Here is a 13,817-nt window from a genome sequence, read left to right on the forward strand (position 1 = left end):
GCTTGTTGACTTTTAAAACACTGTATTTTCAATTAGTATATAATTGGTGCATTTAATTTGTTGTGGAACTGTGGAACACTTGACGAGGGGTTTCACCCCCCCCCCCCATTTTAGACTCCAAGGAGTCTGTTTGTATTGTAATGTATTGTATGGATTGTTGTAAACTGATGGGCTGTATTGCCTAAGGTTAAATTTATGAATAAATAATATTCTATATATATCACCTGTTTACAATATCATTATAAAATGGTTGAACCAGAACTTACGCTGAAATACATTTTCTGAAGATCTACTTCAATACGTCAGACCTGTACACGCCTTTTGTGTTGAGCGTAAATTACAGATGTACTGACCCTGTAGAAACTATATGGGTCAGCATCAGCTCTAAAGTCAAACAATTTATTTATGTAGATTGATAAACGGGGAAATCACATTATTTCATATTCGCGAAATCTTGCATGTAATTTTGCAAAATACATGCATTACCACGCCCCTTTGTGAAATATATCCAATATAAACTCAAACAGTAAATGCAAAATCAAACCTACTTACACTTTTATTAAAGAAACAAATAAAAAACGACTCTGTGAACTAATTACATGTAAGACTAATTAATTACATCAATTGTGAACTTGTGACTATTGGATCGGCGTGTCCTGTAAATAGACGAGAGCAGGTTAGCGTTTCTTCTACAACAAGGTGGTCCAACACGGAGATTTTGGTCCGAAAGAACACAACTGATACACCTATCAAAATTGTGTGGCTCCATTGAGATGTCAAATAAATTCAATTTATACGAAGATATCACAATGTCAAAGATTACACACAATGCATATTGATCTAAGTCTCGTGACCGCCCCCGTCACTTCATCATTTCCCAAGTAGAACCACCTTAAAAATGCAAATATATAAGCATTAAAAATATCTTTTATAGATGTAGTTTCACAACTGCAATAATTTAAGCCAAAAAATTTTTATAATGCACCTTCGGAAAATAAAATTATCCCTCGGAACCCCCACCACCCCCACCCCCCCCCCCCCCCCCCGAAAATAAAATTCTTGGACCGAGAATGTAGAGAAAATGACTTAAGGTTAAAGAAATGGTAATTTCGTTCTTTACATTATATGACTCGAGCTTTGTTTAAAAACTGGTTCCGTTCCGTTCCGCACAAAGTACCAATAGCCATAATAAAAAAATAAAATTTTAATCCTAAATCATGTCCAAGTCCCTTTCAAATTTCAAAATGGTTACGCAACAAAATCAAAGATTAGGAACGACTTTTAAAATTGTGTTTTCCCACAACTTTTATCCACCATTGTAATGAATACTTATCCATTATAATATTGTACAATACAAATATATGTTTTGAGTTCCAAAATTATAATGTATGCAATACTGTGTGTTCATTAGGAATGAATTATAACAATTATTATACTTTTGTTAATGAAATTTATTTTTATGCAAAATGTCAAGTGAATATGAAAGCCTCAATGGAAAGTTTAAAAAAAAGACTCCAATCTGTGATACAGTGTTACCAATCAGTTAGGCATATGAAAATGAATCATTCAATGAAGTATAATTTGGTTCCCACTTGGTTATAAAAATATAGGAATATGTGCTACCATACATGTGGACATACTGGACACGGTTTAAATACCTCTGGTATGGCATTTGCTCTTTCACATGTAATAAAACACTTAAAAAGCTTTTGTGTTATGAATGATCAAAAATCAAAATGAAATTCATCTCCAACTGCGGATTTTTGCACATGGAAATATGTACACATATCAGATGAAGACCAACACAAAGTTTAATACTCATAATTTTCAAATCTAAAATTAAGAAATTAGTGAATATATATTTACTTAAAGCCATTTCATTTACATGTACAAAAACATTAAAGATTTTATAACTTATTTCAAATGCCTCGATTTTGTAAAATTTAAATATTGTAATTTCTTGGCAATTTCAGGGGTTGTTTATTTCCATAATTTATATTTCCTTTAACCTTTATCTTGGCTAGATAATTATTTGGACTAGTCTTGCTATTTCCCAGAAAGCCCAGATTCAAAATTTAAAGCTAGAAATAAATCTTACCTGAGCAGTATCTCGCTGAGATTATGATAAAGATAGCATACCACATCACATTTGGTTTCATACTTATTTTTTATTTATTTTCTAACTTTTCTAACTAAGAAACGCCAATTAATTCATTTTACTTAACAACATGAAAAATTTGCCTGCATGAAAATTGATGATTTTATTGTTTTTCATATTCCCTCTGTGTTCACATGATTTTTTAGAATATAAAAAAAAAATAGTCTTAAACATTTATTACATGTACAAAGCATTAGGAAAGTGTGTACATGTACCATGTATAAAAGGGAGATCAATTTATAAAACAAACTCAGCCATACTCCCTATATTGACACATGTACCATACTGTACATAATATAATTAATCTTTTGAGTTTTCATTTTAACAAAAATTCTACAAACACAATAAAATCAGGAATTCCAGTACAAATATCATCTCTTTGTGTCTCAAAAAAAATTATGCATTTTAATCCAAAATTACTATTGAATTATAGACATTCTCACAACACCACTTGCTTTGCATCATGCAACATATGGTCCAATAAACAATGAACTACAGGCATTGTAAAAAAGACAATCTTTGTTGGACACATTCATCAGGAAATCTCCCTCCCCAAAAATAAAAAAAAAATAGTTTGCGAGTTTACATCATGTGGCTTTTCCAAGTTCAATCTTCTTCTGTAGAGCTCTTGAGGAATGATATATCATGGAGTCTATAAGTCCAGCAACTGGAAAGAAAAAAAATAATTGCATTTAATTGTTTACTGGTACATGAAGCAGAAACAAGTCAAAAGACAAAATGGTATTAAATCAAATACATGTACAATGGACTTTTCATTAATCAAGTACTCTCTATAGCTAAAACTGAAGGCCTTTTTCATAATCCTTTTCTTGTATTAGCCAGGTTGATTTGTATTCCTTTCAGTTTTGTATACAGACAATCTATTGAGATGAGGGTATCTTCAAGGGGAATGGATAAAACACCTTTAATAAGTTACTTGGTAATGCATGTACCAGACTATATGGTATTTTTCAAATAAAAATGCATGCGCACTCCCAAAAAATATAAAATTACCTGTAAATATTCCACCTATAATAGCGCAAACTCCCGTTAAAAAGTGCATAAACGATCTGAAAAAGACAAAGAATAATTATAAAACATTAATAGCTTCAGGATTTTTTGTTACCTAAAAATGAACAGTTACAATTTGAAATTCAAAGACATTCTTATTCATTAAATAATTCTGACTTATTTCATCTTAATTATATAATAACAGTAAACAAATTACATGTATTTAAAAGGGAAAACAATTGATTAAAAAAATAATTATTCAGGTTCAACGCTTCAAAATTATCTAACCATTTCAAATAAGCATGGGAATGTTTATGTTGTCAATCCCTCAGTAATTTTCAATGTCAAATACCTTTGTTTTTCTGTATATTTCACCATCATCGGTGATAATTCGTAAATAAAAAACACCCCTGGCAATCCTGAATCCCCCATTCCGTTCCCAACAGTTTTGGAATGCTTATTCACTGAATACTGGTTTGTATATAAAGTCTAAAAATACAAATGTTTAAATACAATCAATAAAAAATATTCCAAAATGAAAATAAATGAAATCGATTGAAAAAAAATTATATCATTATGAAGGTGATGATAATTGTCTTTCAATAAAAAGAGAGAACTTACTTTTCCTTTTACATCAACATATGTAGTAGGTACAACTTTTACATAATACTGGAACATGGTCTGTTCTGCAGGAGAAAGAAATATTCATTCATACACATGGTTAAAGATAAATTATTTATTATAGATTAATAAAGGTGTTGAGATGCAAGAAAATTCTGTCGCCAAAGAAAAAAAAATTCTACTTGGGCCAAGCCGGGATTTGAACCCGGGACCTCTCGCACCCGAAGCGAGAATCATACCCCTAGACCACTTGGCCATGTCAAAACTGAAAGACTATAGTAAATTATAACAAAATAATTTGTATACAGATGTCACGAATCAACTTTATCCCGGCGAATCGTAAGGAATCAAAGAAACAGTGGCTATTTGTAATGTGTTTACTGGTTTATTCCTCGTTTATACAGTTTTCTCTTCTTTTTATAAAACCGGAAGTTGCACACCGGAACTAGTATGGTCGCACACATTGGAAAAGGTTGAATATTGTGGAGAACTGACACTGCGTTTTAGTACATTTTTGTCATTTAAGAGACAGTAACGTGAGTATGAGGGTGACTGAATAATTATTATTTATTAGTTTGCTTAGTGTTTATTCTTTTGATGCGTTTGCAACTCAGCGAACGGCAAAATAAATTGTAAAGGGGGGGGGGGGGGTGAAAGCCTATACAGTTACCATGTAATACCTAAAATGATTTCATAATGATGATGGTTATAATACTGATAAATTCTATTTTTGCCTCATTATTTGGAAGACGATAAACAGATTGAGTGTCTAATCATTGGACAAACTCTATGAATTTTTGACAGTAACTATAAAACGGATTTTTAACAAAAGATATGCACATTTCAGATTACAAATCAATCATTTAAAATTTGATTGGGAAACAAATGTTAGAAAAAAGGACATAAATTTTATGACGTTATAGTGACTGGCTCTCCTATTACACATGCACAGATCAGTGGTATGCTGTACATTAAAATCAATCATTTAAATTAGATGGAAAGAAAACTTAAGAGCCAATTTGGTGTCAAGATCTTGAGTTTGGTACTCTTTATCGAGAAGTGAACAGGGATAGCCTTCATCTCTGTTATGCTTGTCCACTTCTGAAAACCAAATAGGACTTGGGCAGTTCATGTCAAAGGTGGACTCATCATTAACTGTAGATCCAGTCAGATATATATACAGTAAATGCAACGAGACTTGTTCCACTTTATCAATGGCTGCATATTTCAGTTGAAACAGTAGCAATTTCATGGGACAGAGCAATAATCTTTTTTAAAAAATGATTTGAAAGCTATGAATATCGTAGGCCTCTCTTGGCGAATCAGAAAAAAAGATGGTCATTATTTGAAATCTAATTTTGATGAGGAAACTAGATGATTTTATCCCATTGAAAGTCCAATTTCTTTTTAAAATGACTCTAGATTATAAAAAGAACATCAGGTTCATGACATAACAGTGACCTTGACTTTCTATCCCATAGTGACAGATCAGTGGTATGCCGTACACACCCTCTTCAGGACATGGTGGCCCAAGCTGTTATCAGAAAATGAAAATGGGGTTCTTTATGGGTTTCACAGTTGGAATGTCTGCAGGGGCAATATTTGGAGGATTTAATGCATTAAGGTTTGTATTTATCTCATAACACTATTTCAAAGACATAAGAGAACCCCTTTTTCTAAATTGGGAATATAAATCTGAAATTCGAAAAAAAATCATTTTTGACAATTTGGGAACACATGTAATGCATACTGTTTACTTATACCAATAATGTACGGAAAAAACACTGTGTATAGATACTAAGAAGCACTGTACGGATGTAGTTTCTAAAACTTATTTTCTCTTTCCCTCACCACTCTTAGAGCATTTGTTTATTTGGTGAGAGAGTAAAGAAACTGTAGAGATGTTTAATCTTTAATAATTGTGATTGTGTAAGGTATGGTATACGGGGAAGGGAGCTGCTGCATTTAACAGGAAAATCCATGTTACAGTCTGGAGGAACTTTTGGAACATTTATGGCTGTTGGAACAGGAATTCGGTGTTAAATTGTGATATTAACTGTGAACAGAAAATCAATTATTTTGAATATGAACACATTATACCCTAGATTTAAAGATGTCATTCAAACTGATGTCTTTAAATTTTATACATTTATCACAACTATGGTTAAGCAGTGCATTGACTACAAGAAAGTTGTGCATAAATCCATGCATATAAAAACTTTATTAGTTTTCTTCTGTGACCATATTTGTGCACTTGAACATTAATAACTGTGAATAAATTTCTATTTACAATGTTATCCTGTGTTTTTTTGTGTGACTGTGTGTGCTAAGTTCCTATTACCTGGTCTAATATTTACAATACATCTTTAAACGCCAGTGTTTTTTTAAAAATAAACTTTTGATTTGATTGTTATATAAGTACTGTACATTTCGTTCATTATAAATAAATTATATTATTTTTAAAAGTTCATTCATTACAAAACAAAAAGCATGCAAATTACCATATTGGTAAAGTCTCATCCCTATTTAGTTAACTATCATTCCATAAATTTGAAAAATCATTAAATAATCTTGTGGTCTGTACCTGCCCGCCTTGCTACCACCCCCACCCTTCACCCTTCCTGCAAGTACAGCATGCACAACTACAGGTGGACAAGTTCTTCATCCAAAAATGATCTTTAACTTATCCAAATGAAATAAGAATGATTTAAGCAAGGTTTTACCAACCACAAATATTCTTCAATTCATTTGTTCCAATTAGTACATACCGGTATATAATTGCATATATCGAAAAACATTGATAGCCAGTACCCTACTGAAGCATGTCTTTAGCAAGTCTGAATAAGAGACTGACCAGTCCAAGTGTGTCCAACAATGATGAAAAAATATGAGTAGATTTGCACAAGCCCAATAGTTGAAATTGAAAGAAAAAAGTAAACAAACTCACATACCCCTATGCTTCTACATAACTTGACAATGCTACACATATTAAACAAATAACTGGGTATACATTAAATACATAAAATAATTTTATAAACTGGCATAACTCCCCCCCCCCCCCCCAAAAGTCATTCACATCAAAACACCCTGGAAGTACAGCATCACAACTGTATTTATGTCTTTAACAACAACAAAATCCTAAGTTAAAGAAGAATTGTGCTGACAAACTGTTCAGTACTATTTTAACAAATGGCCAAAATTCTAAGATTCCTACAACAATTCTGGTATTGAAAATTCCTGGTAATATGCACATACACATTGTGACCTTATAGCCTACAAAGTTTCATGAAAATCTGTGCAGTGCAGTTCAAGATGAATTGCACTGACAAACTGTTCATTTACGGTACTTATTCAATAGATGACCAAAATACTAAGTTCTATAGAACCAAAATTCAAAGGAAAAATAAGGAATTGGAATTTCCTGGTTATATGCACATCTAAAAATTGTTTCCTTTTAGCCTACAAAGTTTCACAAAACTCTGTGCAGCGGTTTAAGAGGAGTTAAATACGCTGACAAAAAAGAAACAAGACTAATTCTAAATGTTTGACTAATGGACAGGTCAAAACATTTATACGCCTAACTTGTTGCATTGGGTATAAATAGCTTTACTAGTATTATTTTAGTGTATAGATAGAAAATGATTTTAACAGATTGTAGCCATCCCTGTGGGATGGCCAGTATTTTGGGAGACTTTCCAACCCTGCTTGTGTTTAGGTATTCTGTACAAAATGGTTTTTTTTGCTCAGTTTTTTTTACTCAATCACAGTTTCAAAAGTTTTTGACCCATTTTAAATTTATCAGAACACATGCAGAGTGTTCAAAGAGAAGTAACTTGCAGTTTTCAATCAGTCCCCTCTCAATGAGGGCGCAAGGGGCCAAAATCCTGGCAAACATCAACAGCTGTGTACATGTGTTTGAACATCAAAAAGACCTACCATCTTCTGAGAATTGGCTTGTCTGATCCAATGGATTGATGATTCCTGGATAATCTTGTCCAAAAGAAAGATGTCTTATTGCATGGCTTAAATTAAACTGAAATCAAATAAATGTATTTGTTGTGACAAGTGTTGCTTGTTGTATCATGCAAAGGCTATATAGTATATATCATCTTATTATAGAGTATTCTTAGCTTTGATAAACTGTATTTCAGAATTGATTTTAAATAGAATTCCTTACCTTTTGTCCTCCAAATGCTTGTAGATCATGAACTGAAAACAACGAAATCTCAAGTACATTAGATATTGTACACTGCTGCATAGAGGGCTATTTTTGCTGAAGTAATTTTCGGCCTTCTACACTTGCAAACCGTTTCGCCCGTCTTGAATTCCTCCAGACAGAGTTGTTTTTAATGAAAGAAAATCTGAGAAATTTGAACTCTCTCGGTATTAAATTCACCCACTGACAAAATGGACGAAACGGGCGAAAATAAAACAGGGTCTAATATTTCCCTGTATAAAGTATTAATATATGTCTGAAAAAATGAATTCTGGATCAAAGCTTCCAACACAATTTTTTATGAGTCCCAGAATTCAGTTTTTATTTTATATACTAGTACTGGATACATGTATTTGTATTCACTCCCAAATACATGTATTGCTTTTATTTTCTTAAACACTCACATCAATACTGCTTTTTGGAGTTCTCTTCCCAATAAGAAACTCGAGGACCTACCGTGAACATGATGCTGCTGAAAACTCTTGCCGGGGGCGAAGTGGAAATTGCCCTGCACCTTGTTGACCTCCAGGTAACCATACACCTGGCATCCCTCCTTCTGTTGGGCCTTCATCTTGGCCGTCCACCCCTCCCTGTTACATTGTTCTATCCCCTCTGGGGAATTGAAGGCCCAGCCTTTCTTTCGATAAGCTTCTCTTACATCTTCACATGTATTGCAGCATCTACAGAAATAAAAACATGTACACATGTAAATGGTAAAATTTGAATCTACATGTAAAAAGCAGGGATCATGGATCTCATTTGCAACACTGTTGGGTAAAAGCTAGTCGATTTGTATTATCAGATGTGGTTGTCCCCCCCCCCCCCCCCCCCCCCCCCCCCCCCCCCCCCCCCCCAAAGGATACATGCTATCCTATCATTTCTTGACATTTTTATGGATTGCTTAACTTTCAATAGAAAGATAATTTTGATAGTAAAAATGTGCTTAAAAAGTTGTAATTCATGTACCTAGGTATATAAACAGTGAGTGAATATTGATGGGACCTAAATAACCAAAAGGTAAAGAGTAAGTAAAAAATTCTAAAAGCTAAAAAAAAGTTGACAATAAAATCAGAGAGCAGCAAATCATTTACATAAGGAAAATATGAACAACTAACAAAGTAGAACTATTTCATTAAAATTTTTAACAAATCTGTAATATTAAAAAATTAAAAAAAAGATAAATATATCTGTAAATTAAGCAGACTAATATTACCCTACAAATAGTAAAACAATGTGCAGAGATTTGACTCTGTTAATTCTGTGACTGGTTCTTTACACGTACATACCAGTACATGTACATGAATATCAATATATTAATTTACTGGTAGATGTAATTAATCATGTCTTATATCATTGATGATTTCAAGGTGACACAAAGGTAACTCACTTTAAATCTCCAGTCTCAGCCCCATAACAACTTTCACAGCGGTCGGGGTCTAACTTTTTGGTCACTGCCTGAAACCAGATTACAATGCATTTAGTGTTGTATTGCTTAACTACTGAAATAATCTTATCGAAAAGATCCCAGATATTAATAGATAACTGATTAATATTTGAAAATAAATAGAGAAAATTTTTCTTATGAAATTGATTACCGGTATATATAATTCAAAGAATTAAACCTTTCTATAGTAAATACATGTGCAATGTGTTAATCTTGTTCAAAAAATCTTTGTAAGAGAAATAAAAGATAATGTTTACCTCCACAGCATCTTTGGATTTATCTCCAAGTTCTGTAAATTAATACACAAAATCATACATGTATTGGCATTCAGAGCTGGGCCTGTTTATGGTTATTTAAAATACTAAATTAATGTATACCGGGTAAGTTCCTTCATCCTTAAAGACTACATGGGGACATATACACTGTACAGTAAAACTCGTTTAGTACGAACATGGTTATAGCAAATTCTCAGATATAGCAAAGTTTTTTTGAGTTCCCAGTAAAATTCTTAACAAACCTTTGCAAAATTTTACGGTTATAACGAATTCGGATACAACCAATTTACGGATATAGCGAACTGATTTTGAGTCCCGTAGAGGTGAATAATAACGAAATTGAACACTTTTATATCAAATTTCTTTACAGTTTAAAAAGTTTGCACTATCATTTAACAAAATAGTTTGAATGAATTTATTTTCATATAATTTATTCAATTCACAATCCGATTTTTAAAGGTATCAAGTAATTTATTTTTATTTTAAGCCTCAATTAGCATAAAAGTATAGTCTCATGAAAGAAAACATGTATATAGTGAATTCGCTATATATATTATTATGAATTCGTTATATGGATATAACAAATTCAAGATATAACGAAGTAAATCCAATGGTCCCTAGGACTTCACTATATCCAAGTTTTACTATACATTGTATGTTAGATGCATAAAAATAAAGTCATTTTTAATGCTCGCTGATGAGCCACATTGATCTATTCTGAGGAGTACGTGTCACAATTCACTTAGAGATTCTCTATATGAATTAATCAATGGAGATTCGATGAAATCTTTCAGGCAAAAAGTTGTTTTACAAAAAATTGGCTCATATATACTGTATACAGGGAAATATTTGCCTTTGAGATTCTCTATATGAATTAATGAGGATTTGATGATTTAATGATAATTTGATGATCTTTCAGGCATAAAAGTTGTTTTACAAAAAATTGGCTCATACATACTGTATACAGGGAAATATTTGCCTTTGTTTTATATTTCACCCTTTTCACCCTCGTTGTCAGCAGGCAAATTTAAAACTAGGCAAATTTTAATGTCTTAAATTATCTTTCTTTTAAACAAAATTGTATCTGGTTGAATTTAAGACAGTCTGAGAGTAAAACTCTTTGCAAGCTAGTGTAGAAGGGCAAAAATGGCGAATATTACATGGGTTGAAAATAACCCTGTATACATTAATGATTATTCCAATGAATTGATTCTAAATCATTTTTTTATGTTTTGAGTAAAACGAAATTCATCCGATTAGTTTAAAATAATGAGTATGGCTTCGAAATGTATTTACTAACAAAAATGTGCATGTTACTATAAATGTCAATGAAATGGAAAGGGAATAATCATAATGATTTTGTTCAACAAAATGGAATTTTCTACAAAATTGCTACTAGCCCAAAACAGTCACAAATGTCAATGTTTCAATGTGGCAAAAGCTTGATTATTGATTTATCTACATAAAGATTCATATTTTGATATTTTTAGCATTAACAGATGTTGCTAATAAATGTAGATAATTTCCATAAATTTGAAAATTTTCAACAGTCAAATCCTGTCAAAAGTTATACATGTACAATAGTTAAACAGTTTGGTATATATAATTCCAAATGTAAACAAAAAACCATAAATTGGCAAAATTTAGTACGTGCCCTCCTTCTCTGGTTCTGTGTCTTTTATTTTCTCTCCATCTGCATTAAGCCTTTGCTTGAACAAGTGATGGTCTACATCTAATTGTTGTTCCCCTGACACATCCATAGCATCAATACTTAAATCTGTATGAGCCAAAAAAAAAGAGATCCACAATATTTCAGCTTTACACAGAAGAACCAAGGAAAATAAGAATAATGTTTAATTTCTATACATGTATTTATTTCGAATCATATTTTTCTTAAGCAATGTAAATCAAATTTTTTTAGTACTGTATACAGGGAAACATTCCCCCTGGTTTATTTTCGCTCCTTTCGCTCTCGTTTTCAGCAGGAAAATTTAAGACCTGACAAATTACAATTTTCATAATGTCTCTCTTTAAACACAATTTTGTCTGGGCAAATTCAAGAAGGGGCGATCCATATGCAAGTGATGAAGGGTGAAAATAACACAAGCGAAAATAACACGGGGGCAAAAAATAACCCTGTATACAGTATGCCTGTTAAGATATATGCAGTTGCCTCTGATGATTACAGACTCACATGCACATGGAACTTTTGGAAAGTCGATATCTATGTTTATGCGTAGTTTCTGTCCTCTTGTTGTATCCACAAATAATTCTGGTTGAACATCTTTTGTAAGATAATAGTTCAGCTCGGAAATAAACAGTATCACCATTAAAAGGCTACTTATTACGGTCACTGAAATGAAAAACTATGTATTATAAGAGGAGAAAGTATAACTTTGTTCTTTTTCAAAGATTTTTAAAAAAAAGTCGCTAAAAAATCCCTTATCTATAATTGTAGTGCTATCATTGAAAACAAAATGAATAATGCTCCAGTATAAGAGGCATTTTAAGTTTTTAACAAGACCATAGACTTTGGTATGATGTAGCTATTCTATTCCATATATGAAAACAAGTTCAAATCAATGCTGGTCTCAAGCGAAAATGCACCATATTATAGTCTGACAAAAATTGTTGAATCCTAAGTCCTCTGCTCCCCACAAATAGTTTGTGAGGAATTGAGTAATTCAAACACTCCTGGCTGCTAAAGATGATGTACCTCTTCAAATTTAATTTGATTTGAAAAAATAATACACAGTAGAGGGTACACAATATTATTATTGTTTGATGGTCAATCTACTATTCTCTTTTGAGAAGTGGACAGGCATAGCCTACATAATATGCCTGTCCATTTCTCAAAAGAGAATATTGTGGTTTCACCAATATTCGTTGAATACCAATTTCCATGGATTTCGTTGTTTAGTTGATCCACAAAATTAAATCTTTATTGAAGTTCAATTTTTATTAACATTTTGTATTGACAGGGTCATTGGCCACAAATTTATGTATCCTTGAAACTGGGATTTTCACTTTATCCACGAAAATTGATGCCCTTGAATATTTATGAAACCACAGGAGTCAGTCTACATGAATCTTTTTATGGCAGAATTACATTGATTAAATGTGACTTCCTGGATGCATTTTCTCATACACCTGTGCACAAAAATTTACACATATCTTTGAAAAATTCATATATGAAATATATAGGCAGGAGTCATATCATATAGGTTGATCTGATGCAATTTAACCAATTTTTACTCAAACAAAGCAGGTAAATGAGGTATCATTGATTTAGGTGTTTGACCACCAATTTACACAACCAAGTGAGTATTATATCTCCCTCAAATTGTGTCACATGTTCAACCTGATAACCTAAAGTAAAACCACTAGAGCTAGTCACGAACTGTTTGTTTTCTTAAAGTTCTTTTTTACCATCCCTATAATTATACCCTAAAAAACACGCGTGTTTTACAGTATAGGGTGGTCAAAATGTGAGAAGACAAAAAGTTCGAGACTAGCCCGTGGTTAAATCTATCCATTTATGAATATACTATGACTATGAACTATGAATAAGCCCGTTAAGTACATGAATGCGCTCATAAAACAAATCAGACAGGAGCAAACGTATTTAAGCTGTTAAGTGTGCCACTAAATAAAAAATCTGTATTCAACCGACGAACCGAGTGCGCCTCCAAATGTTTTCACCCGGAAATCCTCTAATGTCTTGGGATATGCATCAAACTGACGAAGTCTTTCATAAAAGTTATTTTCCGACATGATGAAGAATTAAAAAACTTCCCGCTATGTCTGATTTGAACGACAGAGGCAACAAATAAATGAACAGAACCTGAGAACGTGTCGGCGAGAAAACAGGATGTTGACATCAATTTCTATCTCTGATTAAAAAAGAGTGTTAAAAGGGGGATAACTCAAAGATCCTCGCGAATTCTACGAGTCCAATCCACTTCATCAGTAACTATTTCAAAATTTAACAGCACTATTGCTGAAAGTCATATAAATCTAAGTGATAAGGAATTATTCTTAAAATATTTTAGATGATCAGTGAAATACGATCGGGCGTGATCAAATCTATCC

At 32.4% G+C, this 13,817-nt stretch overlaps 1 protein-coding gene and 1 non-coding gene across 2 annotated transcripts; both read right to left on the reverse strand.

Moving 5' to 3' along the window:
- Window positions 1-2,246: 2,246 nt before the first annotated feature.
- On the reverse strand, window positions 2,247-13,566 carry LOC128161129 (endoplasmic reticulum-Golgi intermediate compartment protein 3-like). The gene is made up of 12 exons (XM_052824367.1): window positions 13,403-13,566; window positions 11,920-12,078; window positions 11,380-11,502; window positions 9,708-9,739; window positions 9,394-9,461; window positions 8,463-8,686; window positions 7,968-7,999; window positions 7,727-7,823; window positions 3,791-3,855; window positions 3,522-3,658; window positions 3,173-3,228; window positions 2,247-2,825 (listed from the first exon to the last, which is right to left on the reverse strand). Exons 1-12 carry the CDS (start codon window positions 13,497-13,499, stop codon window positions 2,746-2,748), a joined length of 1,170 nt encoding a protein of 389 aa, XP_052680327.1. The 5' UTR covers window positions 13,500-13,566; the 3' UTR covers window positions 2,247-2,745.
- Trnap-cgg (transfer RNA proline (anticodon CGG)) lies at window positions 3,975-4,046 on the reverse strand. The gene has a single exon. It is a non-coding gene; the product is annotated as a tRNA-Pro (tRNA).
- Window positions 13,567-13,817: the final 251 nt, after the last annotated feature.

The sequence above is a fragment of the Crassostrea angulata genome, chromosome 1, assembly GCF_025612915.1.
Source record: "Crassostrea angulata isolate pt1a10 chromosome 1, ASM2561291v2, whole genome shotgun sequence".
Lineage (NCBI taxonomy): Eukaryota > Metazoa > Mollusca > Bivalvia > Ostreida > Ostreidae > Magallana > Magallana angulata.

Bases quoted from the DNA above. Each gene is read 5' to 3' on its own strand.
- LOC128161129 (XM_052824367.1), bottom strand. From the start codon at position 13,499: ATGTCGGAAAATAACTTTTATGAAAGACTTCGTCAGTTTGATGCATAT. The intron at 12,079-13,402 runs GTTCGTCGGTTG...TTTTCATTTCAG, and splicing joins AACATTTGGAGGCGCACTCG to TGACCGTAATAAGTAGCCTT. The intron at 2,826-3,172 runs GTAATTTTATAT...TTTTCTTTCCAG, and splicing joins TATAGGTGGAATATTTACAG to TTGCTGGACTTATAGACTCC.